We start from the raw sequence: 18799 nt of genomic DNA on the forward strand, positions 1-18799 counted from the left end.
ATGTCTCCATATCTGTCACTGTAACCTACATTTTTGCGTGTGCATGTGTGACACACTGGTATTTGTCATTAAGTGGCCTTTGGGAATGAGACATCAGTTTGTATGCTGTCTGTTCCTTCAGGGGATAAAAGGAGGAAGAGGAGGAGGAGAAAGATATAATGGTTCTCCTGACAATGATTACAGAGGCAGGAACAACAGCTGTGACGCAAGTTCTCCTTCCCCTCAGTGTTTTTAGGTACACAAATTCACACTTTTTTTAGGTTGAGGGTATCTATGACAACAGGAGCGCTGATACCTCCAGTGATTGTGTGTTTGTGCGCCTTTGTGTATATGTGCACACCTGCGTGTGTATTGCTAGGTGTGAGCTTGCCTGCCTGTGGGTGTTTTGCTTCAGTTATACCGGCCTCACTCCTTTCCGTCCCTTCCATCCGTCCTCCTCCCAGTGACGCACAAAGTGTTTCTTTTTTTATGAATGAACAGCCGAGGAGGGTGAGAAAGGAGAAGCCGATCCTTTATCTGCTGCTGCTGCTGCTGCTGCTGTGGATGATGATGCTGAAAGTGATGTCAGAGCGCCTAAATGAACAAAAATAAACAGCCCAAAACCAATCTGCTTGATAGTCCAACCCCCTCACTGAGCTCAGGGTGTTTTTGGTCCAGCTCAACTACAAACCTTTTTTTTTTCACTCTGCATAGCACCATCAGAATTCATTGCATATACACCCACTTACACACACCTACACTCATACTGAGCCAAACAGCTACGTGACTTTGTGCACCTCCATCACATAGACTCCTTAGCTCAGTCTGACAACGTTGCCTTGGAAACGCCTCGTCATATACAGTACCTCTCTCCTCCCTTGCACACACACCCACACCACACGCACCGACATGAGTGGTATTCCCGCCGACTCCCTTCCTCCGTGCATGATGAATAATCTATGTGGAGGCAGTTCAGCAGCTGAAGTGCCGGGAATGCCAGTCAGAAAGAAAACCATGTGGATATAGGGATTCTCTTCGAGGGCCTGCTATATTCTCATACACTCACACACCCACAAACACGCGGTTCAGTGGATCTGGAAATCAAAGCGATACTTTTAAATGGAAAGTACGTTTTTCATCAGGGATCCCACGCTGGATGCTGATGCAAATTAGAAATCAGATTCACTGACTGACAAAAGTCAGTGGGAGTCACGTCTAGCTGGTTGAATGCCTGGCTGGCTGACTAGCTTCTAGCTGCACAGAGACCTGAGGAGAGCTACAGCAGAGGAAAGACAGTTTTTTTAATGACCATTTTTGAAAAGGAGCCTGCTTATAGAGCTGTATTCTGCCTTTTGACTCATACCTTTCTCAGGAGGACACTCATTACACTTCATCCTGCAACTCTTTTCCCAACCAAGCTTCAGCCCCAGAGTATTTCTTTTCATCAGAGCGAGTAAAATGGTTTTACAGGACTTTTCAAGATTCCTGATCAGCATGTGAAATGCTGAAGACTCCCTCCAAGCAAACTACGACACATCTTACTGACTTCTCCTGAACCCGCTTGTCTGCCTGAAGCCATGTTCTGCTTTTGTTTCCAGAGCCCCTCCCTCAAGTTACAAGTCCTGGAGGCTGACTTGGGACCCTCACCAGCACAGGTAGACCCCCAAGTTGGGGACAACTTACTTGCCCAGCAACAGCCTCTTTCTACTGAACAGCAGAGCCTGTATTTGACCCACAAGCTGTTCCTCCACTTGCCACCATCACCACCTGCTCAGGATAATCACACGGTCCACTCATCACAGCCTGGTAAGACATTGGCAATGACATCCTGATACAATGAACTGATAATATTCAAGTTCCTGAATTTCCAGTGTTCCAGTGTTGCACTATGGGGCAAAGAGAAAACTTATGTAAAAGTTGCATAGTTGATGTAAAATAGCACATTGCCAGTGATTTAATTTATCTACTTTTGTCACAAATTTATTGTGCTGTTCAAAGCATAGTGGAGTGCTTGAGGGGATCACATTGGAAATCAAACCCATGCAAGAGCCACACCATACATACTGTATTAGCATCTTTATTTATAGTATCTACTTCATCATCTGTTTTCATTCAGAGCATCTTCCTAGCTGCTGAAATTCCTTTGGTGCAAGTAAAACAACAGTCAGTAAAGCTTTACAGCGAGCTATGAGCTCATCATTTCCCAGAGCTGGTTGTGTCTTTTCTTGATAAGTTGAGTAACAGCATACCAAGGTACAGTGCTCTTGCATCACTGTAGAGCTGCCTGTGGTATTAATTGGTACATATAATGTATCATGTTTTTGATATCAAGACACTAATGTAGATTTATTTCTTACTGTCCTTTATTTTCATGTTTTTGTCCTGGGTAAGACTGCAAGAACCATATGGATTATAACTGTTAAATGTGCTGTTATTTGTAATAGACAGACCAAAAAAAGTTATTCCCAGGAAAGATATCACATATGAGTAGCTTGATTAGGAAAGAGCTATTTGTCGTTCTTTCATTCTCCCTCTTGTTTTCTATCCTCCCCTCTCTATCCCTTCTCTCCCATCTCTCATGTTGTCCCATCTATCCTAACAAAAAGTCAAAATTAATATAGATTTCAGTTAATATTTTGTCCTTGCTAACTCTCTTACAGTACATACGCCGTCCCCTCCTTCATCAGAGTCCAGTCCTGTCCTCTCCACTATCACTCTTTCTACGGAAATTAAAGGAGATGATACCCCGTCGAGCCCAACAGGCCCTAACACCAGCACGCTACTTTCTCGTTTTACAACGACTGACTGCCCGGTTCCCTCCCCGCGCTGCCCCAACCTCAGCCACAGCCTGCGGTACAACTTAGACCCCGATACAGCCCCTTCTCCACCCTGTTCACAGCACATACGCATGTAAGACGACAGTTTTCTCACTAACTTTATTCAGAAATAGTGGCTCACAGATATGATCAGGTCTACATTTTTATGTTCTTGATGCACTGTTGGACCTGGTTCAGAGTCATTATTTCATAGTAAGGCATTAATGTGCATAATGTCAAGATTGGAACTGATGTGTACTTTTCTGTCTTCAGGACTCGCTGCCGCATCCATACGGAGCCAGATGAGGGCTCTGTGTCCATCTCAATGCTCAACAGACACATCCACTCCCTAAGGAAGAGGATCAGACATTTTGAGGAGTGTTTTGAACAGGAGAAGCACTATAAGGTGTGGAAGGAAGGCAGACAGCTGGATTCCGTTGAGTCATTATTGGACTTGAAGTTATTTCCTTAGAGTGTAAAACCCTATTGTTGTCTTTCTCCAAAACAAATAACCAGAGCTCTCAGAGCAATGGAAGGGCTCAATTTTTCTTATTTTCTTCAGTGCATGCCTGACTGGGTGTGTTAATGTTTTAGTTCTAAACTGATGCTGCTGATGCTAACCACAAACATTATACTAGAGTCAATTACTCCCTCTACTGGTGTATTGGAAAAATTACAGTTACTGTTACACAATCAACTGGTTAATAGGGTTGCTGCAGCACACAGGATATTGGTAAACCTGGACGCCAGCTAGACCCAGAATACGGGACCAAGTACTGCAAAAGACACTCCCTGTTCTGTTCATGATGAGACTTTGTTATTAATGTTTTTCAGCCAGCCCATAATGACAAGACAGCCCACCCAGAGGTTGCCAGACTAATGAAGGAGCTCATCAAGAGTCGCAAGCAGCTTAAAGGTCAGTTACAAAACCATGGAGACACAGTCAAACACATGTATTACTGATTGCAGTGGTGCAAGAAGTATTAATATCTTTTCTCAAGTAAAAGTACAAATACAACAATGTAAAAATATTCCCATTGAAGTAAAAGACCTGCATTTAAAATCCTTCTTAATTAAAAGAAGATATTGTCAGCTACATGTACTTAAAGTATCAAAAGTAAAACTACTCATTCTGCAAAAAAATGGCCCCTGTGATTGACGTGTTATAATACTTGACATTATTTGATTGTTTATAATGATGCCTCAGTGAGTAAGTACCATTTCTTTGTTGTAGCTGGTCGAAGTGGAGCTAGTTTGAACTATTTCATTAACAGGTAGTTTAGCTGAGTGGTTCCCAACCTAGGCGTCCGGCCCTAGGGGTGTGTATGAACGGATATTCTATAATCTTTGCTTTTTTGTGAAAATAAAAAAACCCTCAGGTGGTTTAAATAAAGGAGAATTCACTCTTTGCTGGAAATGTATTGTATTTTATAAGCTTATCATATGTTTTTAATGTAAAATCTTAATCTGAAAAGGATCTACAGCAGTCAAATTCATGTAGCTGAGTAAAAAGTACAATATTTGCCTCTGAAATGTAGTGGAGTAGAAGTATAAAGTTGTGGTCCCTGAATGATTGCAACAATACCAACATGTACATAATTCATTGTCAAGGAAACTTATAGCAACTTGATGAAAGCCACTTTTTACCTGTAAACATGGAAAATATATTTCATGTTTACACAGAGTCCATATTTTAGATATACAGGGTCAATGTTGTCATGTCGTCATATTTTTCTGAACTGCCATCCTCCCTTTAGAGCTAAAGCTGAGACAGTCAGAAGAAGGGGGGCTGAGAGGACAGGGACGTTTTAACCCACCAGCTGAAACACGAAGGGCCAACATAGACCAGAGAGAGGCAGCGCTAACAGGAAAGGAGCTGCAGCAAATTAACAACAACAGCAACACCAAGCCAAATGTGGAGGAAACGGTCAACATTATAACCAACAGACTGAAGGAAAGACGGCGAGAGCTGGGACTGCCTGACGATATTAAGGTTGGTATTGTAGAAATGCCTTCACCACACACAGAAATGCTGTTATAAAAGTTTAGTGGCCAGATTCCCTGGGTTTATATACTTGCTACATGAAAACACAAAAACAGAGCAATATAATAATTTATGAAATTTGTTGGCCAGACTGATGAGAATCAGAATCAGAATCAGAATACTTTATTGATCCCCAGGGGGAAAGTAAGTGATTATTTGTTACGATTTTCCCTTTGCCTACATGTGCAGGAGATGACCCATTACCAGATGACTATGGAGAAGACTAGCATGCAGAAGTGTTTGCTCCACTTTGAGAGTCTGCACGGCCGACCGGTAAGACCAGCCTGGCTGTGTTTCTTATTTCTTAGTTTATGACTCCCTTGAGTAGTTTTTTTTTTTTTTTTCTCTATGTCCGGACATAATTGGTTTCTCTTTCTTTCTATTTGTATATTACCACCAGTAACAAAGTGGTTTCTGTTTGTGTTTCTTTCTATCTGTATGTCCTCAGAGTACCAGGCAAGAGCGGACTCTGATGAAACCTTTTTACAATCGTTACCGTCTTCTCAAGCAGCTCCTGCTTTTCTCTGCTGCCTCAACACTCATTACGACCATTGTGAGTAACCATCTAATACTGAATACTGAATTTTGAAAAAGAGAGGGTTGTCTTGTAGAGAAGGAAGAGATCTCTACACAAACCCTCTGTATTTCACCAATGAAGAAAAAACTGACAGTGGCTTCTGAGGCCAATGCAGAAGAGTGTTATTCTACTGCCATCTAGTGGTCAGATATAAGAGCTACATCAAATTATTGCGAAAAACTTGACAATAATTTGATCACAGGACAGATACCTCTGAAACTAATATTCTGGATTAGTTGGTGTTGTTCAACATTTCCAGATCTCGCTGTTCTTTGACTACACAGCACTAATTAATCAAACAAAAGGCTGGACAAACTGTATTCAGGTCAATAAAGGCTTGACAAGTAATGCTGCTCTCTGCTCTTGTATGGGTCACTTCATCTTTTTTCTCAAGTGTTTACTTTGACAGAAAACTGATCCCTGTGTGTGTGTGTGTGTGTGTGGGTGTGCATAGGAAGAAGAGGAGGGCCCAGATGAAGGGTGTCCCAAACAGCAAAGCCCCAGGCCGCAGCAACTTTGGCTGAAACCTCCCAGGTGTGTGTCCCCAGATGAGTCGCTGCATCTATCTTCCATGGAAATGCCTGAAACACCTCTGGTGTCCCCGCTGGAGGAGGTGAAGGATTTCCAGCCGCAGATCATCTCCATGGCAACATTACATGAAGCTTCCAGGTATAGTTTGTGCATGTATGTAGCATCAACAGGTGTACAGTAGATTTCCAGTTTATTTTACCTCTCAGAATTAACTGTTGAATCAAATGATCTTGTCATTTTTGTATCAATTATAGTACTGTATCTTTTACCATTAGCTGGAAGTTCACATTTATTTTGCTTTAACCTAATTGTTATTACAGTTACAGTTAATTTGAGTTCACAGATGAATAGACAATTTAAACGATAATTGAAATTGTTTGACTCTTTCTTCATACAGACAAGAATTACTGGATCACCTCCGGATGGCTCGATTAGAGAAGCGAAGGCTTCACAAAGCACTAAGAGAGTTTGAAGACCATTTCTACACACAGACTGGCAGGGAAAGGTTACACACACAAATAACATACACAGCACATCCAAACTACTTGGCTTTTTGAATTTTATTTTGTCTTTTAATAAACTTGGAACATTTGGTTTTCAACAATGCCTTGTGAAAAACAAAGAAAAAACATCCACAAAAGAAATTCCATCATAATGGTACGACAGTGTAATGCACACTCACGTAACGTTAATACAGCACAGAGAGCTCAGGAAAGGGACGAAGAGATAGAAGACATTTGCTCTGAACTGTACACATCCTTGTACTGTACATGTTAGTCCTCCAAAGTAAATACAGTAAGAGTTTGATTACAATACACACTGTACAAAGCTATCTGAGTAAGGCAACATAGGGACTATCAACGAGTTATGGAAGCTGCTGCAGGTTGTTTTGAAACTACAAAAAGAAGCTTTGCCTTTTGTTTGCATCTTCTTTCCTCCGTATATTTTTAACAGGGCTTGTCAGAAGGAGGACCGTGGACCAATGGCAGAGGAGTACTGCCAGTATAAGACCCTCAAAGCGAAGGTCCGTCTACTGGAGGCCCTGCTCAGTAAACAACAGGACTCAACCAAGACCAGTTGAGTTAACTCACAGTGGGACTTTTATCTAACCTAACAAGACTCAATCATATCTTTAAAAAATCAGGATGATGAGTCTGGTCTTTTTTCATGCCATGCTCATTATGTGGATGCACTTGTTGATGGAAGTTGGTGATGATCTGACTGAAATGCTGGGCAACTGCGGAGTTTTTTTAGTCCACAAAACACGTTCCATGTCATTCATATGACGTATCTTATTATAAACCTGATGTAGCAAGTGTATGTTATGTAGCATTAATCTGTGTCAAAGATGAAGAGCTGTAACAACTTGGTGTTAGTTACATATTAGTGATTTAAATACTGTATGCATATTATGGCACTTTGCTTTTTTCCTCGCCAAAATACAATTTTTGGACAGCTTTGTCCATAGTTAATGTGGAAACTGCATTTTTAAAAAGTGCTATCTTGGCAAAAATGTGTAAGCTTATATGCAATCAGTGAGACAATCCTGTAGTTTTTGTGCATGTCAGTTTTTTAATCCTGAATTGTGCTATGATATGCATTAAGAATTTCATGGTTGATCTGAATCGTGACCATTCAATTTACATGTTCACCTTGGAAAATATGTGAATGTTGGTGAACTTTGGCATTGTAGTGCAAGTTATATCTGCTGTTGAACTTGTCTTTATCCCCCCATTTTGCCTATATTAAGTTAATTCCCACTAAATGCCGTTGTTGACAATGATCAGAGCTTTTGACATTGTGCACTTCTGGTCTATATAATTTTCTATATATATATACATATATATATATGAATGTATCAATAAAAATAAATATTTTTTCACATTTATTCTGCTAAACACAGTTTATGGTTCTACTTTCTTTCCACTGACTACAATAAAATAAGAGCGAATGTTGCAGAAATGGTTGCTATGGTAGAGGTACTGACAGCTTTCATACTCATGCTGTACAGAACTGCATCATGCTTTTTTTTTTTTTTTTTAAAGGTTAACAAGTTAATGGGTAATTCACACTTGGTCATCAGAGACTTAGTGAGTACACATTTTAGAGGTTGTTGCATTAGTACGGTTTAGATTCCACAGCGGTTTTCTGTCTGGTTTTTAACACCTTTGGTATGAAGAAAGATGACTATTGATGCTGCAGCCCTAGGAAATTGTAGTACCAGTCTGTGCCACTAGTAGGAGGTAAAAAGAAGTCTGATTTTTATCTACTGTGGAATAAGAACAAAACATTTCTAGAAAGACAAACAGTCAAAGTAACTGGAAACAACAAAATGCTTGTCCACACAGACCGTGGACACTCGATCAACAGCATATCAATAATAACAAGGCAAAGGTCATTAATAAAAATGGGACAATAGATTAAATTAAAAAAACAGGAAATTGAAAAGAAGCAGCCCATGTTTTGTAGTACAGTTTAAAGGGTTTGGTCAGTACGCCAGTGTTGACTTGCAGGGTGGATGGATGAATTTGTGTTGTTGGTGTCCCAGGTTTAGATTTCTCAGCTGGCGGTCCCTTATGTGGATATATTAAGTATGTTTTAATGTATGTTTTCAACATTTAAGGTAACCCTTCTAAGATGAGGAAATAATGGTGCAGGTGTCAGAGTGTGTGTACCTTCCTTTATTTTTCTCCACTCTTCTTTGGGAATGTTGGTCTCATGAGAGTACAGAGCGGTGTCAGAGATATGTTGGTGTGCATGTCTGGGAGCCTACTAAATCTGCTGCTTCATGCATGTGTTGGTCTGCTTCTTCAGTACATGGGTGTTCCTGTGTATAGAGGTCAGTCACCTCTAGTCCTTCCCTTCCTCTCCTACAATCTGCTGTTTCTTAGCGTCCCACACTGATGTTGCAGGTCTTGCAGCTGGGGTCCTTCTTAGCATTTACTGTGGACATACTCATCAGCTGGTGCCCGCTGATCTCAGCCACAGTGCCCAGTGCCAGGTCTACAGGCTCTGTGTAGATCACCTCCAGGATGACGTCCTGAGCGTGATGAAAGACGAGACCTCCATCACCCTCTTCATCCTGCTTGCAGGTAAGGAAACGGTTGTTGCTGATGTCGAGTGCAGGAAGCCGCTGCTTACAGAACTCGTCACCTCTGGAGCCCTTTGGTGCGAGGACCAGAATAACATAGTGGTATGCTGTATACATGCAGTAGAAGTCTCCAAAGTACAGGTTGGTGTCAGGGTTGAAGAATGCGTCAGCCCGAACCTCAAAGCGGTGGCGGCCATAAGGGGAGTCCTGCGGAGGCTTGCCTGTGTTGAACTCTGTGTTGCAGCTGAAGAAAATGCCCTCCAGCTTGCCACTGATGGGTGAGCCATGGCTGCCACTGTTGTCCTTCACTGATGGCAGCATTCGGTTCCCCTGCACCTCCCTGGAATTTAGATGAAAGAGAACAAAATAGGCTGTGAACGACCAGCAGCCATGTAATCGGTTTCCCTTTAGGGCCAATCAGTAACAAGCTACACATTGTTTTAATCTGTCCAATCTCTCAGTCTCAGCCAATCAAAATAATTTTGGAATAGCTGGAAAGCAGAGGCATCACTTTATCAATTTTATTTAAAATATCATGAGACAGTGTGACACATGGTCTGAATGTGTGAGATGCAGCCTGAGTCTCATAACACAATGAACAGAGATAACTCTGAATGGAATGCAGATTTAGTTTCACTATTTCTGGAGCTGTAATCACATTAGCATATTAAGTCCAGTTTGTCTCAGAAACCTCAAGAGAGAAAATTACTTAACTGAAAAACTCAATATTTCTTTATCATTATGACAAACAGCCAGAAAGCAAAAGCAGCTTTCAGAGAGCAAATTAACAGATGAACATTCAAAGCAGTGAATGCCTCTGTGGCAGCTGCATATCTTCCACACAGAGTAAATCTGAGCTCCCAAGCTCCAATTATGAATTGCAATTATACTGCTATCACTCCAGAGATTGTCATTATATCCATAATTGATGCTTTGTTGTGGGCATTATGAAATTATTCAGCTCTGACCCCAGGTCACATGATCAGAGGCCTCATCAAGTAGTAATGTCAGTACTGTTACTCCCCACATGGTGGAGCAGTTAAACAGAAGCACTTTGAGTACACTTTAGCAGCTGCTACTCAGCCAAGGGAATAGGACTGTCCAGATGACGTCATGCTGTAAAGCAACAAAAGAGTGCTAACAAGCTGTGGCTTTAGTACAGAGAGTGTGCGCTTTGTTGGGTGGTGAGCTTTTCATCCCAGGGAGAGGACAGAGGGAGGCCATTTGGAGAAAAGACAACACCATTACAGTAGGAGGACTAGACAGGAAGTTAGAGAAAATGCACTCACATCATCACAAACAAAAAGCAGTACACACTGTAACTGTGACAGTATTTCAGCAAACAACTAAAACAGGCTACTCCAGCTAAATTCTCTCTCTCCTCTGGCTGTCACTCCTCCAACATACAAAACAGGCTTGTGCAACTTTTGCTGCCACAAGCAAGTTTTTTTCTCTTTTCTTTCCCCTGCATCCCCTAACAACTGTCTGCTATTGTCTGGCACAGTTACACAAGGCTTTGGCCCTTTTCAAAGAAAAAAAATGTCAGTATTTTCTTTTGTACTCTACTGGAAGTTTGCAGAGGAAGTTACTGGAAGAATCAGTCTATGACTCTTCAGATTAATATCAGGCAGAGCTTGCTGCTACAGTAGTTTGATGTACATGTGTGGATTTATGGAACTAACCAACATGATTTGTGCAGCTGCACTCAGCTGAATTTCCATTTTTCTCTGGCTAAAAGCAGCTTTCTCTGGAGTGGAATACATTAATCTAAAACTACATCATCACTTGCCTACCTGGCATGGTCAAAATACTCTTTATTCTGGTTCCTGTAGAAGACAGAGAAACGCAGCATCCGGCCAGCGATGACCTCTGCCTTCTCCAACAGTTGGTTTAGATGCACTGTGGAATAATCTGCAAAAAGACACAACACAAATCATCCTGAAAATGAATATGCTGTCATCAATGATAATGCCAATTTTATTCATATAGCACATTTAATTACAAGTAAATTCAACATGTTTTACATTGAAATATAAAAATATAGGCATACACATGAGCACTAAAAAAAACCCAAAACATTAACACAACCAAATAGAAACCCCTGCTGTGGAAATAGCTGTGATGGACATCAAATCAGCAGGCAGCTTGTTCCAGAGAGCAGGACCATAGTAACAGAAAGCAGCCTCACCAGACTTGGATCTAATTCTGGGTACAGCGAAAAGACCACTGCCTGATTGGATTATAATCAGGAGGATTGGAAATTTAGAAATGTCTGTAGTTAACAAATGTCAGTAGTTTAATTAAATTCTTTAAGTATCAAGGGCATAAAATGTACTCAAGGACGCTGAGACTCTTCCCTCCCTAATTTCTCCATATTCATAGGTTGAAATGACTCAGCATTAACACCAAAATCATTTTCAGTCAGTCTTGTAATATAATCTACTTTCACTCACCACCATGTAAGCAGCTCTGCCAAATGGGTGTGGAATTTATCCAAAACATATAGTAAAAAAAAAAAATCAGAACGATGCAGGAATTTTCCCCCATTCCAATTTTGCCACAAGCACTTGAACACACCGATTAGGAAGATTTGGGTAAAAGAGAAAAATACCATGCTCTCTACTGCAACAATAAAGTTGAATTGAACAAAAATGAAGGTTGATTATTATTATTACTGTAATGTCAAGCAGGTTCCAAACCTCTCCATGTTGAAGAAAAAAGTCATTCAGCAGTGTAGCTGCCTTTCCCCCCTTTTTTTTTTAGACCTTTAACCTATTTTCTTTATAGTAATAGAAGGTCTTGGCAGCATCTTTAAGCATTCTCCTTCATATTCTCTTACTATGCCTTCATCACACACACACACACACACACACACACACACACACACACACACACACACACACACACACCAGTTGGATTTTTAGCAATGCAAGCTCCATGGTTCTAGGGATGGCAAAGTTAGTCGGTCGATCGGTCGGTGTACCACCCACTAATAGGCTAAATTGCAGCAAATACTAGCATGCTAATGTTGTCATTACATGGTGTTTGTCTTAGACCGCAACAAGCCTCCCCACCCTCTCTGATAAATTCTATCCTCAAGTCTCAATGCCATCATCCCTCTCCCCTTCTCCCCTCCCCCACTCTAAGCCTCTAGCCAGCGATGTTGAACTCAGTGACCTCTGCATCAGAAGATATACAGCATTGCTCCCCTCCTTCCTCTAATCCTTCTTTTTCCTCCCCATCCCCTCCTCCATCTCTCCATCCATCTTTCCATCCACTCAGTGTAAATTAGCCTCTCTTTAATATTCACCCTCATACTATGTTGTGCTCTATCCTTTACTCTATTGTATCTCTCTCTCTAAACACCCACCCTATTGTCCTCTGTGGTTCAATTGGTCACATCCAAAATCAAAGGCAGCGCTGATGTCACACATCCTGAAAACGTATGCACTCGTGGTACTGTAAGCTGTATAACTCACCAGCAGTGCAGAACTCGATGATCTCGCTCCACTCAGAGACTGCGTAGTCCCCGTCAGTCTGTTTTGATGCGGTCTGGACGGCCACGGTGTACTCTGTGCGTGGGCTCAGGAACCAGTGGCCCCGAACCGTCATGGGCAGGGGCACTGCCTTGGCCACGAGCTTGGTAGGAACATCCTGGGATGTGCAGGAGGAGAGGAGGGAAGGCAAAAGGAGGTGAATGATGACAGGAAGGAATGAGTCAGAAAAAGATACTCCATTTATGGCTTTCTTTCCACCACATGAAGGGATTTGCAGACACCTGCTTTTAAACACGCATATGGAAACATTTCATGTAGATTTACAGTCAGGACAATCAGGATGACAACATAATAGATTGTAAACATTTATGAAGAACATGATCTGGGAGGGACATCGAGCAATGCTGACAGACAGGACTTGAGCCACACAAGCTCCTCTCCACCATGAGAACATGGAAAGAAGACAGACTACACAAACTGACCAGTGGCAAAACCAAGCACATGATTAACAAGTCCAGGAGTAGAAAACAAACACACAGAGGGAAGAAAGAGACAAGGATGGTGCTGGGACTCCTGGAGGACGAAGATCCAGAACCAAAATATCTACAATGGTCCAGCACAGTGAGTGAAAAGAGAGACAAGGGAGGAGAACATCAGGGGATAGAAAGAGAGAGAGGGAGAGAGAGCGATTGAGAGAGAGAGAGCAAAACAGCCTGGATGCTCATGTGCTTGAGGGAATAAACAAACGAGTAGATGTAATGGTTATCAGAGAGAAGAAACCCTTAACTTCACAGCACTCAGGAAGTGACTACAGGAGGAAAGGAAGTGGACCGATAAAAGCAGTCTGTAAGGTCAAGATGACTGACTATCCTCTGAAGGAGCTGCAGTCTTCCTGCTGCTGCTGCTGCTCTCAGGCTGTGTGAGTGATATTAGCCTATTAGAGCATGGAGCAACGGCTTGCTGTTGGAGTCTATGAACAAAACCACCTTGAAATTAGTCTTTTTGCCTCAAGTGTGAAAAGAAAGGTTATCTTGAGGTAAAACATGGTGTATCTATGTTACATGTTCCAGATCAAAGATCATCATACCTTCAGATTTTTGTAGCACTTAAATAATATTAGTAATATGATGCTGGAGAATAGTTCGTGGCATTGTGGCCTGAACTGGAGATTGTATATCGAGAATAATATTGTTTGTATTTATTGTTGTAACACTTTTTTTGCTGCTCTCTAGGCCAGGTAGTTGCTGAAAAAGAGATTTCAATCTCAAGGGCACTTTTACCTTGCTAAATAAAGGATTGGATTATTGAGAGAATTATTCATATTTTTTTATAATTTGCTGAAGGGTACTTCAAGATTTACCTTGATTTATATTGGCACTACTTTGTGCTCTAGGGGCTTATTGTGATTTGAACAGTGACTGACATTACTAGAAAACCTCTGTTCTTAACACATTCCTTTTTATGAAATGCATCAAATTCCACTCAGTGAGACTTCAACAAGAGGCCTTTTGTTGAGTCATCTCTCTGTAGTGTTGGTGTTTATCTGGGCTTATTCAAGCGTTACCTTGTGCTTGAACTTGTTTGAGTTTTTGTTCTCCTTCTTGTTCAGGTCAATGAAGTAATGTGTGATGCGCTCCTTGCTGCGCGCCTCCATGTCCCAGCAGATCTTGAAGGAGTCGCAGGTGATGTTGCTGATCTTGATGTTCTGAGGAACAGGTAGCTCCTCCATCTCAGAGATGCTGCCGTCCTGGGATTTACTTCCTGTGAAGTTGAAAAAACAATAAGCAGTGTTGATATAGAATATTATTTTTTCCCCTATTTTCTGTCTTACTGACTATAAACCCTCCATACAGTCTCTCAGTAATTATTCCACAGATAGCACTCACAGTAGCATATCTACCATATCACCCATGCACAAAGAAGTGCCTGCATTGCCAGCTACCATATATGTTGCCATGGAAACACATCAGTCCCTCACTACACACATACACCTGTGTGCTTCTCAGAGCATACGTGGCATTATATATTTCAAACGCTGCTGATTGAATCTCCTCCTCTCTGGGCAGATTCATTTATAATCAGCAGTAAAAAAAAAAAGAGCCTGCAACAATATAATTTAAAGTAGTGATGAAAGTCACAGAACTTCAGCCATTCAATTAAGTAGGGTAAATTTCAATTTCACACTTTTTTGTCATGTCATTCCATTCCCACTTGGCCTGGACAGAGAGGCTATTACAACATTGCTTTCCCTAATCAATTAGTCAGGTCCCCTGAAGAGTAACACAACATGTAGCAGAGGAGTACAACCAAAAGTGCACAAAGAGGCCAATGAAAATGTCAATGGTTGAATGAGAGCTTTGTAGTATTAGGATGAATATAGACTTTGAGTCACACTCGGAGACGCCCACTTGGCATGGCAATAATGTGTTTTCTGTGTGCACTCTGGGGTCTAAACATGAGAGTGAGTAAAATACAAGAATGCAGAATTTGGGAGTAATGCACAACACAACTTAACTCTATAGAGAGTGAACAAAGGCAGAAGCAGTGGAGCATGGAACATCCAGCTCCACTCATCAGCTGAGAGAGGGCGGGATTAAAGAGGAATCCCATAATTGGGCTGTGTCGACTCTCCCGTCTCGCTTCCACACAACTATCTAACAGTGCATTATTTGTAGATAGATTCACTTTATGAAATAGCCAAACACAACATTCCTACCTCAGTGTGTTTCATGCCCTTGAGAGTTGCCTTGCAATTTTATTCTGGTTTGGGTCTTTTTCAGATCATGACTTATGACTGTCTTAAAAAAAGTCCATAAGAGACAAATGTATGGTCTTTACCACCATACCATACCAGACCAGACCAGACCAGACCAGACCAGACCAGACCCCCCGCTTACTTTTGTCCTAATCACTAGTTCCTAATCACAACTAGCTGATTACCGCAAATAATCATCTTTAACCTAAACGGAAAGACCTCTTATTGTTACATGCTTGGACAATACTGCTGCTCATGATGAGCTGACTCTAAATTAAAGTTGTGCCCTTGTAAATTTAATGTGGAAAGATGATGAAAGATGAAAATAAATGTTATAAATCTTAACACTACGGCAAGTCAGTGTATTTAAACATATTATCTGGACCTAATTCACATGCAACTATATATTAGGGGCACTGGGGGTATTCATGAGTATGTAAACATGTAAACAGGCCAGTTACATCCTCAGTCAAATTGTACTATGCTCGGTTCTCAGACATTGTCTGGGCATTTTTAGACCTCCCTGCTTCGATTTGTAAAAACATCTCATCCAGCTTCTGGTTCACATTTAAAGACTATCTCACTGTACTTAAACCTCACTGAGTGGATAAGTTTGGCTAAGACTGAGAGGGGTCATGACAGTGCAGACCTATGTCAGAAAATGCACGGACCAGACAGTGATCTCAGCACTGTAATGTTCCCCCTGAGACTTACTGTTGCTAACCTCTGGCAAAACAAAAACAAAAAGACGAAGCCTGTTGTCACTCTCTGACATCCAAGTCAGGGAAAGATGAAATATACCCACAGGAGGTGAAATATTGTCAGGGACTTTTTTCTGTAAGTTTTCAAAAATACCTAAGATCAGATTTTCACTCATTTTCACAAAAATGCGAGTAATACAGGCCTGAAAGAACAGATAGCATATGATTATTTTAAAGGTCGATACTATTTCATAATTTATTTTATTATTAATCACTCACTTGAGCTGCACTGATTCATCACTGGTCATTCATCAAAAAACATAAGCTTTCAAGTTACTCATTAGATTCCAAATCCTCATTACTCATACCTGCATATATGAATGTAAACCCTAACCAAATAGCAAAGATGAAAAACCTGCTAACTCAGTTGCTGTGATGTGCCTGAAGCAGAGTAAATTCCTTATCCTCTGCTCCACAAAATGTTTAATGTCAACACCGACGTTTTCCTTTAACACTCTGAAAGGAGACCTGATGAAGGTCTTTGCCCTCCCACCTCCTTCAGATGCCACGATGCTGACGTAGCTCCTCCTTACTCTAATGTTCTCCTAATGAACCTGCAAATGGAGGCACAGTAAGGCTTTCTAAATGGAGTCAGATATTGCAGACATAACACTCTGAAGGCTACTCAGTCAAGCTAACACTTGTGCTATCAGGGAAAAGAAGCTCTGGAGGCAGAAATCAAGGGTGTAGGTGTGGTCTCAACATTGGTAGGGACACAACAACCCTGCCCCCCCTTCAAAACAAAGAGATTGGCTTTTTATTGCCAAAACCAAACGGTTTATTAACATATATAATCTGAATTTATATTCAGGAATGCCCATATGCAAATGTAATATGTGTAAACGTGTTGAAAATCCATAAATGAAATATATGTACCTGTAAACTAAAATCATGTCTGTATTTAAACTATAAAGTATATTACAGATATATAAAAATTACAAATGAACTTGATTAGAAATTGGAACAATATGATATATTGACATAGATGTGTAAATAATAGAAACAGGTAATTTAGTATGTCTGTTTATATTATAGACACATGTGACATAAATATATATCCAACCCAAAGCCTGTCAGTATATGTTCATATTATATATTTAAGTATAAAAGATATACATGTATGTTTAGGTTTAATAAGAAATTGTAAAGAAAATCACATACAAACATAAAATTTTTTAATAAACATTTTGTTTTAATGAAGTTGCCTTTTACTATACCTTATATCTTATAAACTTATATCCTTGTATATTCAGAGGTTTAATATGTCTCATAATAATATAGCCTCTTATAATTGACATATATGGTAACATCACTCTTGATATAGGGATATATAGGTATTATATGTTATAAGTCATAGTATAGTAAGGCATAAAAACATCAAAAAACGTCATAGTATATTAAGGCATAAAAGTGTGAAAGAAACTCATAGTATATTAAGGCAAAAATTTCAAAAAACGTCATGGTATAGTAAGGCATCAACATATCCTAGCATAGTAACGCATTAAAATGGTCAAAAATGTCACAGTATATTATGGCATAAAAATGCCAAAAAAAAGGTCATAACATGGTAAGGCAAAAAGCGGTGGTAGTGGGATTTGACTGGAACCTTATGGAAAAGGGACACCTGTTCTAACCACTACACCATCATGTTTACACTGTTAGGTATAAAAACGTAATAGTAAAGTATGGCCAAACCATCATCATATATAAAGGCATAAAAGGTCATAGTATGGTAAGGATTAAAACAACATAGTATAGTAAGGCATAAAAATGTCGAAAAACGTCACACTATAATATGGTATAAAACGTCAAAAAACCCTCATAGTATATTAAGGCATGAAAATGTAAAAAACGTCATAGTATAGTATGGCACAAAAAGTAAAAAAAACATCATATTATATTAAGGCATAAAAGGTCCTAAAAACGTCATAGTATGGTAAGGCATCAAATGATATAGTCTTGTCAGTCATAAAAATGCCATAAAAAGTCATATTATAGTATGGCATAAAAATTTCAAAAAGTGTCATTGTATATTAAGGCATAAAAGGTCATTAAAAAGTGTTAGTATGGTAAGGAATAAAACGACATAGTAGAGTAAGGCATAAAAATGTCAAAAAACGTCATACTATAAAATGGTATAAAATGTCAAAAAACACCATAGTATAGTATGACATAAAAGGTCAAAAAAACACTACTGTATATTGAGGCATAAAAGGTCATAAAAAAGGAATGAAACGACATAGTATAGTGAGGCATAAAATTGCCAAAAACGTCGTATTATAAAATAGTATAAAACATCAAAAACGTCATAGTATAGTATGGCACAAAACGTCAAAAAAACATCATATTATATTTAGGCATAAAAGGTCCTAAAAACGTAATAGTATGGTAAGGCATCAAATGAAATAGTATTGTAAGCCATAAAAATGCCCAAAAAAAGTCATAGTATAGTATGGCATAAAAATATCAAAAAAACATCATAGTGTTTACAGGCATAAAAGATCATAGTATGGTAAAGAATAAAACGACACAGTAGAGTAAGGCATAAAAATGTCAAAAAACATCATACTATAAAATGGTATAAAATGTCAAAAAACGTCATAGTATAGTATGACATAAAACATAAAAAAAAAATCATTGTATATTAAGGCATAAAAGGTCATGAAAAAGTGTTAGTATGGTAAGGAATAAAAAGTCATAGTAGAGTAAGGCATAAAACTGTCAAAAATGTCATACTATAAAATGGCG

The 18799-nt window shown here is 39.8% G+C and overlaps 2 protein-coding genes across 7 annotated transcripts in view; one reads left to right on the forward strand and one right to left on the reverse strand.

Moving 5' to 3' along the window:
* LOC111663781 (protein FAM13A-like) overlaps positions 1 to 7845 on the forward strand; it is a 20297-nt gene extending 12452 nt beyond the window's left edge. For 3 of the 6 annotated variants that reach the window (XM_023418102.2, XM_023418103.2, XM_087177090.1), the window contains 9 exons: positions 1578 to 1785; positions 2640 to 2889; positions 3069 to 3201; positions 3630 to 3711; positions 4553 to 4788; positions 5029 to 5112; positions 5288 to 5392; positions 5871 to 6085; positions 6345 to 6891. In XM_023418102.2, the coding sequence (XP_023273870.2) occupies positions 1578 to 1785; positions 2640 to 2889; positions 3069 to 3201; positions 3630 to 3711; positions 4553 to 4788; positions 5029 to 5112; positions 5288 to 5392; positions 5871 to 6085; positions 6345 to 6504 (1473 nt within the window). In that variant the 3' untranslated portion in view covers positions 6505 to 6891. The other 3 variants (XM_087177088.1, XM_087177089.1, XM_087177091.1) reach the window with 2 other exon arrangements.
* LOC111663784 (phytanoyl-CoA hydroxylase-interacting protein-like) overlaps positions 6490 to 18799 on the reverse strand; it is a 26868-nt gene continuing 14558 nt past the window's right edge. The window contains exons 2-5 of the mRNA XM_023418108.2: positions 14100 to 14296; positions 12518 to 12692; positions 10832 to 10949; positions 6490 to 9378 (exon numbers count right to left, since the gene is read on the reverse strand). Of these exons, the coding sequence (XP_023273876.1) occupies positions 8835 to 9378; positions 10832 to 10949; positions 12518 to 12692; positions 14100 to 14296 (1034 nt within the window). The 3' untranslated portion in view covers positions 6490 to 8834. The remainder of the gene's footprint in view (positions 9379 to 10831; positions 10950 to 12517; positions 12693 to 14099; positions 14297 to 18799) is intronic.

The sequence above is a fragment of the Seriola lalandi genome, unplaced genomic scaffold (assembly GCF_002814215.2).
Source record: "Seriola lalandi dorsalis isolate HSWRI2012SDOR001 ecotype SW California unplaced genomic scaffold, Sedor1 jcf7180002054580, whole genome shotgun sequence".
Lineage (NCBI taxonomy): Eukaryota > Metazoa > Chordata > Actinopteri > Carangiformes > Carangidae > Seriola > Seriola lalandi.